The following is a 19,544-nucleotide window of genomic DNA, read 5'->3' on the forward strand; positions in this document are numbered from 1 at the left end:
GGACACCAAGAATGGGAATGCTATCCTTATTGAATCCACCCCACCAAATTTCATATTTGAGTTTGAAGCACGACAGAACAAAAAAGGAGGGGGTGTTTGTGCCTTTTTTAGGGATAGGTTCCTTTGTAAGAAGTTATCATTTGGAGAATTCTCATCCTTTGAATATGTGTCGTTTAAATTGGAAATGAAATTCTCTCCATTTATTCTATATTTAGTTATATACAGGCCACCAAAATACTCCCCACATTTCCTTGATGATTTTACTGAGATGCTTTCAATTATCTGCACTGAATTTGACTGTGTAGTCATTACGGGTGATTTTAATGTACACATAGATAATGTCAGTGACAAAAATGACAAAGAACTTTCAGCCATACTTGACACGTTTGATCTGTCTCAACATGTGAAAGGGCCGACCCATACTAGAGGACACACTCTAGATCTGGTTATTACTAAGGGTGTTAACATTTCAAATGTCACTGTGCTTGATGTTGCTCTATCAGATCATTTCTGTGTATTCTTTGATCTGTCTATTACACCAAAAATCAACATTAGATCTGAAACTGTTAAAAAAAATGTACATTAATGAGAATACCAGAACACTTTTTATGGAAGCCATCAAATCTGAAACTGCCCCAGCTTCAAATCATGTTGATGATCTACTGAATGCCATTGCTCCTGCTAAGGTTAAAATGATCGCTAATAATCAAAAGGCACCATGGAGAAACACTCATTCTGTAAGGGCACAGAAAAGGGAGTGCCGGAAAGCAGAGCGAAAATGGCGTAAATCAAACCTCCAGATTCACTTTGAAATCTATAAAGAAAAATTACATATTTACAGTCTGAACTTGAAAAGCGCTTGGCAATCATTTTTCGCTGAGATCATCAACAAGAACAGTAACAATTCACGCATCTTATTTGCTGCCGTTGACGGGTTAACTAACCCTCCGGTTCCAATATCCCCAGAACTAATTTCTACCAGCAAATGTAGCGAGTTTGCATCCTTTTTTAATGACAAGATTCAAGGCATCAGACATGCTATTAACTCCTCAATGACAAACAAAAAAGCATCATCACTGCAGTCTCCCAGAAGTAACTTGGTAGGAATGACACAATTTAATCCCATTGACGACAAAACACTCAAAGAAACTGTGTCCAATCTCAAATCAGTTTTACCCACTAGCTTCCATAAAACAGTTTTGAGCAGCCTGGCAAAAGAAGTAATACTTGTAGTTAACAATTCTCTCCAATCTGGCATTTTTCCAAAGGCTTTGAAAACTGCAGTCATTAAGCCGCTCCTAAAGAAGAGCAGTCTTGATGCTACTGTAATGGATAACTATCGACCGATATCAAACTTACCGTTTTTAGGTAAAGTTATTGAAAAAGTTGTTCACCAACAACTTAGTAACTTTTTAATGCTGAACAATTGCTTCGATAACTTTCAATCAGGATTTCGGCCCCATCACAGCACTGAGACTGCACTCATAAAGGTACTAAGTGACATTCGCCTGAACAATGACTCAGGCAAAGTCTCTGTTTTAGTACTGTTGGATCTTAGTGCTGCCTTTGACACTGTGGACCATACAATTCTATTACAAAGATTAGAAAACTGGGTGGGACTCTCTGGAACTGTCCTTAAGTGGTTCAAGTCATATCTTCATGACAGAAAGTACTTTGTCTCCATTGGAAACTGTGCGTCCGAGCAGATGGCCATGACCTGCGGGGTTCCACATCTCTTGTCTGTACTTTTGCACTTTTTAATTGTAAATCTTTTACCTTTACTGTATTTTTATCACTCTGTAAAGCACTTTGAATTGCCCCAGTGTATGAAATGTGCTATACAAATAAAGCTACCTTGCCTTGCCTATCTGAATATCAATATTTTGATGTTACATTTGCTCTAAAAAGTTTTCTATTGGGCCATATTCTCGATGTGCTTTTGACTATGAACACATTTGACTATGAATGAGGCAACTTTTCAGAGAAAAATATCATATCCAAATGTTTAATTCTTAAGTACAAACAGCAGTCATATCTCTGGTCACATGAAACCATTCATCTACATGAAATAAAATGTATCATTAAACTTCCTATTGTACTGATCCTATGCTATAATATACTAATAGGTATGCTAACTACCATAAAAGCAAGCAATTTGTTTAATAAGTTAAGATGCTTTAAATGCATATTCCAGTCATGCAAAACCATAAAATCACAATCATCAAGATTTATCAGTCCATTATCACATGTTGTGCCTGGCAAGTATACTTAAACTATACTGTAGTATACAAACCATCTAAATGCTTGCTCCTAAAACCCTGGTATTTCAGCTACAAACTCCCAGGGCACATCAACCAATCAACTAGCTTGTACTGTATTTGTTGCTTTTAACTCAAAAGTCAATCAATATTGCAATAGAATACAGTGTAATTACTGAAAGGTGTCACAATGTGGTGATAACATGAGAAACTACACAGGGAATCATATTTCAGAAAAGAGACATAAGCTCCCCTTTAATGTTAAGTTTATCAACACTTTTCTCACTTGTTTATATGCAGTCAGTACATATACTTGTGAATTCTTATGAATGCTCAAGCTGACACACTTCCACTCTATGCTGAACTTTTTACGAAAACGTATAGATGCATTCATTTTTTTTCTGTTTTTACAGATTTACAGATCTGTACAATAAAATCATTTTCTATGAAGCAGAAATCCTTTACAGGCATTTCTAATTTTTGACAGATTCAGGCCATACATGATGGGACTTAAAACTGGTTGACATATCAGAAGATACACTGATAAAATGATACGCAACGTATTTGGTATGTAAGCCACATTAGATCTGCTTTGAAACATATCAAAGAAACAGCCACAACACAAGTTCAGTAGAGAGACAATCTGTGGAGTGCATGTACTGATGGCTTTCTGCTTGGTCTGTTTGGAAGTTTGGAAGCAAACAATCAAGATTTTGAGGTAAGAAAATGAAATGGGGATCAATGGCAGACCAATGGTTACAATGCCAAACACTAAGTCTAACAAGCTGTTAAGTGCTGAGACTGAGCATGCAAGTTTGCTCACCAACTGGAGGTCACAAAACACTTTGTCAATAACGTTCCCACAAAGTGTAAAATGAAAAGTTAAAGATAATTTAAATGTAAACTTAACAAATGAATATATCCACACTAGCAGAATGATTGCACAGACTCTTCCAGTGGTCATAATGACATTGTAGTGTAAAGGGTAACATATAGAAACATATCTGTCATAAGCCATGGCTGCCAAATTACAGTATTCAATTGAAGCAGATGTGTAGAGACAAAATATCTGCAGTAAGCAGTTTGTAAGACTCACTTCATGGGTATCTGAAAACATCTGTGATAGTAGACAAGGATACAGTGATGTGCTGCCATATATTTCATTAACAAACAAACTACAGAGGAACAGGTACATGGGCTCATGCAACCTCCTGTCCATATATATGACCACAATAAGAGCTGCGTTGGTTACAAAAATCAAGAGGTACCATAAGAATATTATGGTGAAATATAGATACTTCAAACGTCCAATGTTGCCATAAGCAGTCAGCACAAATGATACAATCTGTGTTGAGTTCTCCATTGTTCTAACGTTAGAAATGACTGTCACTGATGAAGTGAGGGTGGTGCAAAAATCAACTCCATATAATTGTAATCTCTGCCTATGGGTGAAAATGCCAGAATGCCAGATATCCTAACATTGTGTTATTCCTCTGAACCTGTTACTACAGGCATCCCTGGTGTAGTCAGCCTATTACACACATATCAATAGAATTTCCATCAGGATTCATGCTCTCATAAACCATTACCACATAATAAACATTCACACTGTGTTAAACTCTTCCTCTTTGAACTTTTCATTACCCACGATGAAAGTATGTGGTCACTCTTCCATATAGCTTGCCAGGCTTCCTTCCTTCTGTGTGATGTACATTAGCCTCAGACCAAGAATACGGACAGTCCCTCTTACAGACTACGATAGCCTTCCCTTCTACTGAGCCAGAGCGAAGGAGCAACTGGACTTTTATTCTGATCTGGCAGTAAACACTAACACACGACACAAGAGGTTCTGTAGTGTTGCATCACTACAGTCCATTAGTAAAGGAAGTACTGCTTTATGTCTAGATTACGTGCCTCCACCACAAAAGGATCATGTGACAATAGCACAAATTGGATATGCCAGTTTCAAGCGTTCGTTGTGTGAAAAGATTAGTTTACAGATTAGGTTAGTAAAAATACTTTGGTTGAGGTTAGGTTTAAGGTTGGGCAACTAAAAGAATTTGGTTGAGATTAGGGTTAAAGTTGGGCAACTAAAACAATTTGGTTAAGGTTTTGGTCATAGTTAAATGAGAAAAATGTTCCCTGAAAATGAAAACTTCACTTACACTATAATATAGTTACCTCCGCCAAGGAGGTAATGTTTTCGCCTTTGTCTGTGTGTCCGTCCGTCTGTCCATCCATTAGCAGGATATCTCAAAAAGTTGGGCACGGATTTGCATAAAACTTGATAGCAAGGTTGGTTATAAGCCAAGTCAGAAATTATTAACTTTTCATGTCGATTGGCCAAAAGGGGGCGTGGAAAATCACCAAAAGGTGGTTGTCAGATCTGTTGGAAGTCTGTGCTCTACCGATCACATTTTCTAGTTGGAGATGAATCTGGGTCACCAGAGATGGAGGCAAATGTATCCACTTATCCACTACGATCCCATGATCACTTGAAATCATTTTGTTTATTTTGTTCAATGTTCACACCTGAAAATATTTTTTAAATTTCAAAATCAATGAGATTATGAGAAAAAAATTCTGAACTACCCCTTCCTAATGTAGGCCTCCCATCCCTGCCTGAATATTGTTGTCATCCCCTTCTTCACCCTCCTGTGCAATCTCTTTATTCATAGATAATGCACGCACACTTCTTTTGATTTTGATACACTTTGCGTGGAATTCTCTTTCTCTTTCCTCCCTCTGCTGTGGCACAGGGTCAGCCAGCTAGTGTGGCACCCCTACAGCTGGTAAAGGTTCAGTTTCTTGCTCAAGGGCCAGTTGGCTGGTGCAGGGGATTGAACCATAGCCCGTCTGGTTGATGGATGACCTCACTAACCACTAGCCATTAACTATTATTATTATTATTACACCATTGAACCATCTCATTAAGCGATCGTTTTTAATGTAGTGTTTAATGTACTCTGCAATGGGGATTGTGCTGCCCGGTAATATCTGTACCCATTCTACAGGACATAGGGCCACTTCTTGTTCATATTTGGTGCTCAGGACGGAGCACCACAATAAGAGCTGGACTCAGAGTGTTTGTCAGTGCTGGTGGAGTATGTGGGCTGGTCTGTGTCTTTCAGGATGTGTAGTGGTGATAGGTATTAATGGTGTCTGATATCAATATAATTTAGAGTTAGCTTCAATGAGAATTAAGAACGGGGCACCAGATAACAGACAGCATCAACAGGTCTCATCTGAAGGAGTGAATTCTCGGCATGTTTGAATTTAAACCCACACAATGAGCACAGGAGGTGACTTTATGCAAAATAATATATTTATTACTAAACTAAAGCACACTCAATAATCAGGTAAATACAAGTGAATATAGTACAGTATATACTTATATTATATATAAGTAGTATATAATTGTGATGAATCAATGGCAATAGGAATAGATGATCATGTGAATATGCAATACTGATAATTAAACCAACATTTCAGCAGACACAATCATGGAAGATGAGCAGTGGAAGACATGAGTCAGAAACCAAATAACCAATAAAGCGGCGACAGTATAACTACCTGGAAAACTGACTTAAATGAATCCCTGAATAACTGAATGGTTACTATAACTATAGGGAGCCGTAATAAAGTGTGTGATATGTGTGTGAAGTGTGAATGTAATGGAATAGCTATGTGTGATGTATGATATGATGCCCAGCGGACAATGATCAGTACATACGACACCAGCAAAGGTCCGGAGGGAGATGAAGCACTCTGAGGCCGGGAGGCTGTGAGGAGTCTCGGCTCGACGAGGTGCTGGAGGATGAAGATCCCACGTCTGTTCAGTTGATCTCAGCAGGCAACAGAGTGAAGCACGCAGGCTGGAGCACGCAGGCTGCTGGACAGGGCTGTGGGTCTCTCAAGGCTAACGCCGACCCACTCTGGAGGTTCTGATGATTCTTCAGAGTTAAACTCAGCAGGATAGCTGATAGTGAGGTTGCAGCAGGCAGGACACACAGACACACGTGCTGGTGTGTGTGTGTGTATTTGTCAGGCAGATAGGCAAGGCAGCAAGGCTCTCTTCACTGTTTCCGATGACACAAGCTTTCTACTTGGCTTGTGACGATGATGCAGTTGAGTCTGTCTTTGGAGACAAACTTTGGAACAAAGTTGTTGTCAGACTCCGTTAGCACACGTGTCGCGACCACGTAAAGTGCATGAAATCCGCATTGGAAATGTGTGTGTTTGGTTTTGTTGTGATCAGTTGAGGGGTGTGTGCGTGGGCTGGCGTGTCTAGTGTTACGGCTCATTACATATGCATGAAACCCTACTTATGGTTCCCAGATCTATCCAATATAATTGACTGTCGTAACATTAACATTATTAAACTCAGCACAAATTCCTGAACACTTTAATATCAAACATGGCTATCTAAGCCCCATGTAAAGATAAAGAAATTGAATAATGCAAGTAACTATTATATAAAACATCCCAGTTACACATAAAATTAGACATATACATTAGAGTCCACCACAATGTGATATCTAAGGTTTCATGAGTCTGTATCAAAGATTTCTTCTAATTTTGGCAACATTCCAATGGGTGTCATCTCAGACTCTCTGTCTCTTTGGGGATTACCAAAGACAGGGCTTAGTGTTGGAGTTTTATGGTTTTTTTACCAGGTCTGGTCCTTGATACCAGCTCTGAAGAGTGAAAATGGAGTGATTTACCAAGAGGTCAGTGGCCTCCTTTACGATCCAACCACTTTCCTGATCCGTTATCAGGGAAGAGGCTCACACAGGATGCAAGGCCCTTCCAGATGTGTCATGACAATGACGGTGTGGGTGCAGTTACTACAGGATGTACACACAGGATTAAGCCCTTTGAACGGTTAGCTGGCAGTGAGTTTGAACATGCGAGCATTTGTATATTTACTGTTGCTCTATGCCACTCTAACAATGCCAACCCCCAAACACCTAAAAAGTGCTGGTGCACTTGCTTAAAGTAATAAAGTAATAACAGTGAAGCAGGTGTGCTCTGTAACAAATCTGTCCAAATCTATCTGTGGGGTTACAAAGGTGGGAACAGTTTCCTCTGCTGCCCTCTCTGGTGTGTCACAGTGTGCCGCACAGTTGCATATGTTGTACCTCTTGAAGCAGAGCTGCTAGGGCCAGCTCCAGCTTGTGGTGGCCCTAAACAAGATAGTGTTTGTGGCTCCAAAACACTCCAAACATAACCACCAAATTACTCCTACCATTAACAATAATGGTATTCCATTATGCGGCACCTTCTTAGCGGTAGTGGCCTTTAATTATGGCATGGAATACTTATGCTAAGAAGGCTAACCTCTGTGGAGGTTAGCAGTTGATAATTATAAGGTCGGTACTGATAATAATAAAAGAAACGGAATGATACCTCCTGGGAGACGTAACTGTAACTACTGTCTAACTCCGACTAATGTGCACTAACCACCAGGTAACTTCTGCAAGTTCTATTGATGGTACTCGCATTTTTCTTGCAATATCCGGCAGCTACCCTGTTCTTTCAGCACCGTATGTTAAAGTCGTACCAACATTCCAATTTACTCAGAAAATGAACTGAGAATGGACTGTAAAAAGAAACATTGTTTGTTCCTATGGTTTTACTAGGTTCTTACAATTTCCTTTATAACGGGTTATTTTCAGCACCTGTTATGTTCTGCAAAGCCGAAACTGGATTGTAAAAGGAAGCAACCACAGAACTTGAATGGATAGAATAATCACAAAAGTCAAAACGTCTGACCTACTTAAAAAGACAGCGACAGCTTGTAAAAGACCACCACCTAGTGGAGGCATATGTGACACCTTAATTCAGCTATCTCCACTACTGATGCTTGCCTCTACTAGACGCTCTCTGCTTTGCTCCTTGCCGGCTTATCTATTTTCAGCCATATTTTCCTGTTTTTCACCGCTGACCAACTATTTTTAAGTATTTTTTTTCTGTTGCTGTTCTTTTTTATCTTTTATTTATTTATTTTTTATTGTTACTGTGGGAAAATGTCGATGGTTAAAGTCAGTGACTCATCCTCCTTCTCTGACTGTGCTGGCTGCCTTCGGTTATCACAGCAAATTACTGAACTGGAAGGAAGGATTCTTACACTTTACCAAATCAGCCAGGATGAGCAGCTCATTGACACGCTGTTTGAGTCTTCAGCCCGCATTCCTCATGTAAAAACATCTGGTAAAAGTACAGACTCCAACAATACGACCCATACTACGGACCTAGCTGACACTCTCCCCTGGGTTGACCCAACTGCAAATGGACCAGCCGTGGAGGCATCCCCTCCGCCACTCACTACAGACACCATCTCCGAGCCGCAAGGTGGACTGGCCCCGGAGACATCCCCACTGCTACTCGCCACAGATATGGGCTATTGGCACAGCAAGGGTGCTGGACCAAAAGTCTCTACTCCTGGTGAGCTGTGGTCGGACGTTGTCCGCTGTAGGGGCAGCGGAGGAAACAACAACAAAAACAAGAGTACTCTCCCCGATACACTCCCCGGCCAGGACTGCAACTGGAGAACAGGTACAAAATACTCAGTGAGCCGGATCCAGTGACTGCTAATGCTAATGACGGCACTTCCATGATGCAGCCCAGTACTAGCCGCAGAGGTAATGCTAATGCTAATGCCAGCACTGGTCCCAGTGCTAACAGTGCTACCCCCAGGCACTCAACACCGCCGGCTACCTCCAGGCAGAAAATGCGGCCTGCTAATCAACATGCTAGGCTGAGGGCCAGAAGAAATGTTGCTAATTCCACAGCTGATAAGCCGAGGGCCAGAAGAAATATTGCTAATTCCTCAGCTGATAAGTCAGACACTATTCTGATTGGGGACTCTATAACCAAGCATGTAAGAATGGCAAAGACTGAAAATCTAACTATGGATGACACATCTGTCAGAGAGCCAACAGGGCTGTTGCCAGTCATCCTCTCTACACATCCAAGTAACATGAGGATTATTATTCACACTGGATCTTTTGACATTCTGCGAGGAAAAACTGGCTCTGAGATCCTGAAAAAAGACTTTTGCCTGCTACTGGAGAAGCTGAGTGACTGTCAATCACAACATGTATTCATTTCAGGCCCCATTCCAACCTTGAGGAAAGGAATCAAATCCTTCAGCAGACTCCTTGCCCTGAATACATGGCTGACATCGGCATGCCTCACCCATGGGATAAAGTTTATTGACAATTTCAATATCTTTTGGAACTGTAAAGACCGCTTTATGCCTGATGGGATTCATCCGAGCAGCACTGGTTCCAGATTACTCGGCACCAATCTACTTCATGGTCTTGGGATGCCACACCAAAACAAGAATGCACAGATAAACACGAAGGACAAGGACTGCACACACAGGCAGACAGCCTGTATCTCTCCCCCCTCACCTGACCCTCTGCTCCACATCACCCAAGGCATTCAGAGGAGGTCTCTGTCCCAATCAGGGATCCAACGCCCCCCCTCCCCCCGTCCACCACACTCACCAATCAAGGAGTTAGTTAAAGCTGCCACGCTGAAGCTCAGTCAAATTGACTCTCCAGCATCCACTCCCTCCCCTGTCTCTCCTCTTAGGTTCACAAGCCAGATGGAGGACTTGGTGAAGTCTGGGATCAAAATGATCCCACTCACCCCCAGCTTGGCCAGGTCACAGGTATTGCCATCACCTATACGCCGCCCACCAACGCCCCCCCGGCGCACCTGTCCCCCCCCAACGCCCCCCCGGCGCACCGCTATCAGTGCCGGCAGCAACTAGGACACCCTGGGCCTCTGCTGTTCAAGAACTGTTATACATAAATGATCTGATAGCAAGCCGAGGTCCTGAGAGAGAACAACCTTCCCAAATACAATAGCCACAGTGTTAAGACATAGATTACATAAGCGGGTCACAGTAAAATCTTCCAATCCTACAAATTTGATTCACATTCCCTGTAAGCCAAGTATCTCAGGCCCTGCTCTAACAAACCTAAAATTAGCCCTATTTAATATTAGGTCCCTGTGTAACAAGTCACTTTTAATCAATGATTTTATAACCTCTTACAAGCTTGATTTTATGTTTTTAACAGAGATCTGGCTGGACACCAAGAATGGGAATGCTATCCTTATTGAATCCACCCCACCAAATTTCATATTTGAGTTTGAAGCACGACAGAACAAAAAAGGAGGGGGTGTTTGTGCCTTTTTTAGGGATAGGTTCCTTTGTAAGAAGTTATCATTTGGAGAATTCTCATCCTTTGAATATGTGTCGTTTAAATTGGAAATGAAATTCTCTCCATGTATTCTATATTTAGTTATATACAGGCCACCAAAATACTCCCCACATTTCCTTGATGATTTTACTGAGATGCTTTCAATTATCTGCACTGAATTTGACTGTGTAGTCATTACGGGTGATTTTAATGTACACATAGATAATGTCAAAAATGACAAAAATGACAAAGAACTTTCAGCCATACTTGACACGTTTGATCTGTCTCAACATGTGAAAGGGCCGACCCATACTAGAGGACGCACTCTAGATCTGGTTATTACTAAGGGTGTTAACATTTCAAATGTCACTGTGCTTGATGTTGCTCTATCAGATCATTTCTGTGTATTCTTTGATCTGTCTATTACACCAAAAATCAACATTAGATCTGAAACTGTTAAAAAAATGTACATTAATGAGAATACCAGAACACTTTTTATGGAAGCCATCAAATCTGAAACTGCCCCAGCTTCAAATCATGTTGATGATCTACTGAATACCTTCAATTCTAAAATTTAAAATGTAATTGATGCCATTGCTCCTGCTAAGGTTAAAATGATCGCTAATAATCAAAAGGCACCATGGAGAAACACTCATTCTGTAAGGGCACAGAAAAGGGAGTGCCGGAAAGCAGAGCGAAAATGGCGTAAATCAAACCTCCAGATTCACTTTGAAATCTATAAAGAAAAATTACATATTTACAGTCTGAACTTGAAAAGCGCTTGGCAATCATTTTTCGCTGAGATCATCAACAAGAACAGTAACAATTCACGCATCTTATTTGCTGCCGTTGACGGGTTAACTAACCCTCCAGTTCCAATATCCCCAGAACTAATTTCTACCAGCAAATGTAGCGAGTTTGCATCCTTTTTTAATGACAAGATTCAAGGCATCAGACATGCTATTAACTCCTCAATGACAAACAAAAAAGCATCATCACTGCAGTCTCCCAGAAGTAACTTGGTAGGAATGACACAATTTAATCCCATTGACGACAAAACACTCAAAGAAGCTGTGTCCAATCTCAAATCAGTTTTACCCACTAGCTTCCATAAAACAGTTTTGAGCAGCCTGGCAAAAGAAGTAAGCATACTTGTAGTTAACAATTCTCTCCAATCTGGCATTTTTCCAAAGGCTTTGAAAACTGCAGTCATTAAGCCTAACTAGCCTAAAGAAGAGCAGTCTTGATGCTACTGTAATGGATAACTATCGACCGATATCAAACTTACCGTTTTTAGGTAAAGTTATTGAAAAAGTTGTTCACCAACAACTTAGTAACTTTTTAATGCTGAACAATTGCTTCGATAACTTTCAATCAGGATTTCGGCCCCATCACAGCACTGAGACTGCACTCATAAAGGTACTAAGTGACATTCGCCTGAACAATGACTCAGGCAAAGTCTCTGTTTTAGTACTGTTGGATCTTAGTGCTGCCTTTGACACTGTGGACCATACAGTTCTATTACAAAGATTAGAAAACTGGGTGGGACTCTCTGGAACTGTCCTTAAGTGGTTCAAGTCATATCTTCATGACAGAAAGTACTTTGTCTCCATTGGAAACTGTGCGTCTGAGCAGATGGCCATGACCTGCGGGGTTCCACATCTCTTGTCTGTACTTTTGCACTTTTTAATTGTAAATCTTTTACCTTTACTGTATTTTTATCACTCTGTAAAGCACTTTGAATTGCCCCAGTGTATGAAATGTGCTATACAAATAAAGCTACCTTGCCTTGCCTATCTGAATATCAATATTTTGATGTTACATTTGCTCTAAAAAGTTTTCTATTGGGCCATATTCTCGATGTGCTTTTGACTATGAACACATTTGACTATGAATGAGGCAACTTTTCAGAGAAAAATATCATATCCAAATGTTTAATTCTTAAGTACAAACAGCAGTCATATCTCTGGTCACATGAAACCATTCATCTACATGAAATAAAATGTATCATTAAACTTCCTATTGTACTGATCCTATGCTATAATATACTAATAGGTATGCTAACTACCATAAAAGCAAGCAATTTGTTTAATAAGTTAAGATGCTTTAAATGCATATTCCAGTCATGCAAAACCATAAAATCACAATCATCAAGATTTATCAGTCCATTATCACATGTTGTGCCTGGCAAGTATTCTTAGTATACAAGCTACCTAAATGCTTGCTCCTAAAACCCTGGTATTTCAGCTACAAACTCCCAGGGCACATCAACCAATCAACTAGCTTGTACTGTATTTGTTGCTTTTAACTCAAAACTCAATCAATATTGCAATAGAATACAGTGTAATTACTGAAAGGTGTCACAATGTGGTGATAACATGAGAAACTACACAGGGAATCATATTTCAGAAAAGAGACATAAGCTCCCCTTTAATGTTAAGTTTATCAACACTTTTCTCACTTGTTTATATGCAGTCAGTACATATACTTGTGAATTCTTATGAATGCTCAAGCTGACACACTTCCACTCTATGCTGAACTTTTTACGAAAACGTATAGATGCATTCATTTTTTTTCTGTTTTTACAGATTTAAAGATACAATAAAATCATTTTCTATGAAGCAGAAATCCTTTACAGGCATTTCTAATTTTTGACAGATTCAGGCCATACATGATGGGACTTAAAACTGGTTGACATATAATAAGATACACAGATAAAATGATACGCAGTGTATTTGGTATGTAAGCCACATTAAATCTGCTTTGAAACATTTCAAAGAAACAGCCACAAGACAAGTTCAACAGAGAGATAATCTGTGGAGTGCATGTACTGATGGCTTTCTGCTTGGTCTGTTTGGAAGTTTGGAAGCAAACAATCAAGATTTTGAGGTAAGAAAATGAAATGGGGATCAATGGCAGACCAATGGTTACAATGCCAAACACTAAGTCTAACAAGCTGTTAAGTGTTGAGACTGAGCATGCAAGTTTGCTCACCAACTGGAGGTCACAAAACACTTTGTCAATAACGTTCCCACAAAGTGTAAAATGAAAATTGAAAGATAATACAAATGTAGACTTAACAAATGAATATATCCACACTAGCAGAATGATTGCACAGACTCTTCCAGTGGTCATAATGACATTGTAGTGTAAAGGGTAACATATAGAAACATATCTGTCATAAGCCATGGCTGCCAAATTACAGTATTCAATTGAAGCAGATGTCTGGAGACAAAATATCTGCAGTAAGCAGTTTGTAAGACTCACTTCATGGGTATCTGAAAACATCTGTGATAGTAGACAAGGATACAGTGATGTGCTGCCATATATTTCATTAACAAACAAACTACAGAGGAACAGGTACATGGGCTCATGCAACCTCCTGTCCATATATATGACCACAATAAGAACTGCGTTGGCTACAAAAATCAAGAGGTACCATAAGAATATTATGGTGAAATATAGATACTTCAAACGTCCAATATTGCCATAAGCAGTCAGCACAAATGATACAATCTGTGTTGAGTTCTCCATTGTTCTAACGTTAGAAATGACTGTCACTGATGAAGTGAGGGTGGTGCAAAAATCAACTCCATATAATTGTAATCTCTGCCTATGGGTGAAAATGCCAGAATCTGATATCCTAACATTGTGTTATTCCTCTGAACCTGTTACTACAGGCCTCCCTGGTGTAGTCAGCCTATTACACACATATCAATAGAATTTCCATCAGGATTCATGCTCTCATAAACTATTACCAAATAATAAACATTCACACTGCGTTAAATTCTTTCTCTTTGAACTTGTGTGATGTACATTAGCCTCAGAACAAGAATACGGACAGTCCCTCTCACAGACTACGATAGCCTTCCCTTCTACTGAGCCAGAGCGAAGGAGCAACTGGACTTTTATTCTGATCTGGCAGTAAACACTAACACATGACACAAGAAGTTCTGTAGTGTTGCATCACTACAGTCCATTAGTAAAGGAAGTACTGCTTTATGTCTAGATTACGTGCCTCCACCACAAAAGGATCATGTGACAATAGCACAAATTGGATAAGCCAATTTCAAGTGTTCGTTGTGTGAAAAGATTACTTTACAGATTAGGTTAGTAAAAATACTTTGGTTGAGGTTAGGTTTAAGGTTGGGCAACTAAAAGAATTTGGTTGAGATTAGGGTTAAAGTTGGGCAACTAAAACAATTTGGTTAAGGTTTTGGTCATGGTTAAATGAGAAAACATTACCTCCGCCAAGGAGGTAATGTTTTCGCCTTCGTCTGTGTGTCTGTCTGTCTGTCAGTCCATTAGCAGGATATCTCAAAAAGTTGGGCACGGATTTGCATAAAACTTGATAGCAAGGTTGGTTATAGGCCAAGTCAGAAATTATGAACTTTTCATGTCGATTGGCCAAAAGGGGGCGTGGCAAATCAACAAAAGGTGGTTGTCAGATCTGTTGGAAGTCTGTGCTCTACCGATCACATTTTCTAGTTGGAGATGAATCTGGGTCACCAGAGATGGAGGCAAATGTATCCACTTATCCACTACGATCCCATGATCACTTGAAATCATTTTGTTTATTTTGTTCAATGTTCACACCTGAAAATATTTTTTAAATTTCAAAATCAATGAGATTATGAGAAAAAAATTCTGAACTACCCCTTCCTAATGTAGGCCTCCCATCCCCGCCTGAATATTGTTGTCATCCCCTTCGTCACCCTCCTGTACTTTGCGTGGAATTCTCTTTCTCTTTCCTCCCTCTGCTGTGGCACAGGGTCAGCCAGCTAGTGTGGCACCCCTACAGCTGGTAAAGGTTCAGTTTCTTGCTCAAGGACCAGTTGGCTGGTGCTGGGGATTGAACCACAGCCCGTCTGGTTGATGGATGACCTCACTAACCACTAGCCATTAACTATTATTATTATTATACCAGTGAACCATCTCATTAAGCAATCGTTTTTAATGTATGTGTGTTTAATGTACTCTGCAATGGGGATTGTGCTGCCCGGTAATATCTGTACCCGTTCTACAGGACATAGGGCCACTTCTTGTTCATTATTTGGTGCTCAGGATGGAGCACCTCAATAAGAGCTGGACTCAGAGTGTTTGTCAGTGCTGGTAGAGTATGTGGGCTGGTCTGTGTCTTTCAGGATGTACACACAGGATTAAGCCAAATGAACGGTTAGCTGGCAGTGAGTTTGGACATGCAAACATTTGTATATTCACTGTTGCTCTATGCCACTCCAACAATGCCAACCCCCAAGCACCTACAAAAAGTGCCACTACCCGATCTGAGTCACTACCTGATCTGAGTCAGGCATGCGCGCTGTCGCTGCCCGATCTAAGTCAACCGTAAATTTGAGTTGCGCATGCACCATTTTATGATATTTTACCACAGCCAATTTAGGCTATTTTAGTAGACCACAGTACAAGTGCATGTGAAGACAGACACCGTTATTTTGTTAGTTATGGAATTATATTTATCACCACTTTGAAACATGATGGGTTTGTTTGCTACATCAGTTAACTAGCCAACTCGGTAACATTAGCGATTAATATAAAATGGCCATGGCAACATAAAAGCTATAGCTGGCTAGTGAGTCCGCATCAACCTTAATGCTATCCAAGTGTGAGACGATTACATTTGTCTTTCCAATTGAACACACATTAATCTGTGGTAGTGACAGAGCTAATGGCCGAAATTTAGAGGGAGGTCTGTGCCGTAAACCATTTACGCTCGCGCATGCGCGACTCACATCTATGGTTGACTTAGATCAGGCAGCGACAGCGCGCATGCATGACTCAGATCAGGTAGTGACAGTGCACTTGCTTAAAGTAATAAAGTAATAACGGTGAAGCAGGTGTGCTCTGTAACAAATCTGTCCAAATCTCTCTGTGGGGTTACAAAGGTGGGAACAGTTTCCTCTGCTGCCCTCTGGTGTGTCACAGTATGCCGCACAGTTGCATATGTTGTACCTCTTGAAGCAGAGCTGCTAGGGCCAGCTCCAGTTTGTGGTGGCCCTAAACAAGATAGTGTTTGTGGCTCCAAAACATTCCAAACATAACCACCAAATTACTCCTACCATTAACAATAATGGTATTCCATTATGCGGCCCTTCTTAGCGGTTGTGGCCTTTAATTATGGCATGGAATACTTATGCTGCGGGCCGACTATGTCCTGAAGAGAGTGACAGGGTTATAGATCCCTATTTCCCTGAAATAAGGGATGGAGGCACACTGAGATCTTTATTATCAGTAAGTCCCACAGCTAAAAATACCTCCACCACCATTGTTCTAAATTGTGCAGGTAAATGTGATCATGGTGTGCAATTATGTGCCTTAGCTAAAATTACTTACACTATCATGTAATGATATGTCTGAATGAACAAAACAGGCTCTTCAACAAAAATAATCCAGAAAGAACTCGCCCAATGATAAATAGGGAAGAAATCCAAAAGAGGGCAGCTGATTTAAAAAAAAAAAGTTTTTGCACATTTTGTAATTTTTGCACATTATGCAAATGTCACTTGTTTTTTGCATCTACTGGGCTCTTTTGAATTTCTTCCTTTTTTATCAGTGTGCAAGTTCTTCCTCTAGCTTGTTTCATCTTCTCTGATTTCAGATTTTTGAACCCACCTGAAACAAACTTTACTTCATATGACTTGTCTTACAACATGAAACAAAATATTTATTTTCTATATAACAGAAATCTTTTACATGCTTCTTTGATCTTTGGTAGATTAAGCCCATACATACAAGGAGTGACAATTGGTTGGCAAATGAGGAGATACACGGATAAAATAATGCGCACTTTATCTGGTGTATGGGCCGCATCAAATCTAGAATCAACCAGGTGAAAAACGCAACCAACAATCAAGTTTGACACAGAGACAATCTGAGGTGTGCAGGTGCTGATAGCCTTCTGCTTGGTCTCTTTAGAGGTTTTCAGACAAACAGCCAAAATCTTGATATAAGAGAAGGAAATGAGACTACATGGGACAACAATACCTAAAAAGGCGTAAAATAGATCAGATATATTGTTAAGTACTGAAACTGAACACGCAAGGTTACTCACTAAATGGTGGTCACAAAACACTTTGTCAATAATATTCCCACAAAATTTTAAATGGATGATGAGTGAAAATGAGAATACAATATTAACAAATGAATACACCCATATAAGCAGAATGATCGTGCACACTCTTCCTGTGTTCATAATAACATGGTAGTGTAAAGGATAACAGATAGAGATATATCTGTCATATGCCATGGCTGCTAAACTGCAAAACTCAACACAAGCAGATGTGTAGATACAAAATATCTGCAGAAAACAGTATGTAAGACTCACTTCATGGGTATCTGAAAACATCTGTGACAGTAGAAGAGGGTACAGTGATGTGCTGCCATATATTTCATTAATAAACAAATTACAGAGGAATATATACATGGGCTCATGCAACCTTCTGTCCACATATATAACTACAATAAGAACTATGTTGGCCGCAAATATTGAGAGGTACCATAAGATCATTATGCTGAAATATAGGTACTTTAACTGTCCAATTTTACCATAAGCAGCCAGCACAAATGACACAATCTCAGTTGAGTTCTCCATTGCTCCTGCATGAGGTATGGGTGTCACACTGTGAAACAATGAGGCTAGCAGAAAAACTAGATCAATATAAATTGTATCTATGATCTCTATGTGTGAGAGTGCCAGAACCCAATATACCAACCACATTTCAATTTCTCCCTCTGTCACTAGTAGACAAAGTTTGTTTCTTTTGTTTCCAACCGTTTTGGTGCCAAAGCACACTTTGGCCAAACAAAATTTGAAGAAAGACTAAAATAACTTTGGATTAACCTGCTTCAAGAAAAAATGGAAAGTAGAAAGACAAACCAAAATTACATTATAAATATATATATAAATATATTTGAACTTAAATGATGGAAATTTAATAATTTGTAAGTTGATTTTCTCAACATTTGAGCTAAATCAAGTCAGGACAGATTTCTCTCCATAGCACTAGTGTGCACCTCGCAACACTGGTTCAGAGCCACAGTGTTAGAGCCATATGCTGCTCTCAGAAACACAAGAGCCATGTTTACAGAGTATCATCTACAATAGCAAAAGCAATGACAACACACAACTTCACAACTTCATTCATAATAACAACGCTAAATGGAATATGTTCAAGGACAATGTACCAATTCATATTTGCCTACTATATTATGATGCAGTAAAATGTTAATTTCAAGTTTCTATTACATTTTTTCAATAATTACATTAAAACCTTCATGACTCAAACTGTTAAAGTCTGTTTCAGTATACCTGTCATTCCTCTCAGCCCGTCTTTACTAGAAAAGTGTATTGTCCTCGTCACCAGTGACAGAATGTCAGGACATTAGATGTTAATTAATTTTATACTGTGATCAGCCAAGTTAGTGGCTAGTGAGTTAACGATGTGGCATCGTGTGGCATGTGGCCACCAAGCATTCCACATGATCTACAAGTCAGACTGTGTACATAATGTCTGAGAGAGGCCCTTCCTCCATACTGCTTTAAGTGGAGGATTTCCTTGAAGTTTGCTGTACTGGAGAGTCCAGACCACATCACTGTAGATAGCAAGCAATTAAAACTGAAAGCCAAAATTAAGCATGCATAGACATGAATGAAATCTGCACAGAAAGTTCATGTTTAGCACATATGAGCCAACACCAGAGATATCCCAGTGCAATGATGGCCTCCAGACTGCTGTAGCCTCCTCACCCCTACTGAACCAGACAGAAGCAGCTGCTGAACTTTATACTGGTCCTGGAACACACAACACAAAGAGGTGGGCTGGGTTGAACTCCTCTAACATCAGGTTTCAGATATCAAGAGCAGTGTGGGGGGTAACACGTAGTAATGTGTTACTTTTTCAAACTTACATTTCGCTACTTTTATTTTTCTTTCAAATGGTTAAAGGTTTAGTGCAAATTAAACTAGGCCTATAAATTGAAGTAAAAATGAAAGTATTGCGCTCATGATGTTATTAAAAACAGACATGATGTTATTAAAGCAGACTATACAGCA

The 19,544-nt window shown here is 39.8% G+C and overlaps 3 protein-coding genes across 3 annotated transcripts; all 3 read right to left on the minus strand.

Annotated features, from left to right (window-relative positions):
* Positions 1-2,694: 2,694 nt before the first annotated feature.
* LOC139641861 (olfactory receptor 13C4-like) lies at positions 2,695-3,633 on the minus strand. Its single transcript, XM_071516476.1, has one exon. The coding sequence runs from the start codon at positions 3,619-3,621 to the stop codon at positions 2,695-2,697; it is 927 nt and encodes a 308-aa protein (XP_071372577.1). The 5' UTR covers positions 3,622-3,633.
* Positions 3,634-13,081: 9,448 nt separating this feature from the next.
* On the minus strand, positions 13,082-14,020 carry LOC139641858 (olfactory receptor 13C4-like). The gene has a single exon (XM_071516474.1). It carries the CDS (start codon positions 14,006-14,008, stop codon positions 13,082-13,084), a length of 927 nt encoding a protein of 308 aa, XP_071372575.1. The 5' UTR covers positions 14,009-14,020.
* A 3,136-nt stretch (positions 14,021-17,156) lies between these two features.
* LOC139641855 (olfactory receptor 6B1-like) lies at positions 17,157-18,083 on the minus strand. Its single transcript, XM_071516471.1, has one exon. The coding sequence runs from the start codon at positions 18,081-18,083 to the stop codon at positions 17,157-17,159; it is 927 nt and encodes a 308-aa protein (XP_071372572.1).
* Positions 18,084-19,544: the final 1,461 nt, after the last annotated feature.

This window comes from Centroberyx affinis, unplaced genomic scaffold (genome assembly GCF_046629955.1).
Source record: "Centroberyx affinis isolate AG114_WGS23_722 - 3 ecotype Tasmania unplaced genomic scaffold, CSIRO-AGI_Caff_v1 ptg000405l_1, whole genome shotgun sequence".
NCBI lineage: Eukaryota > Metazoa > Chordata > Actinopteri > Beryciformes > Berycidae > Centroberyx > Centroberyx affinis.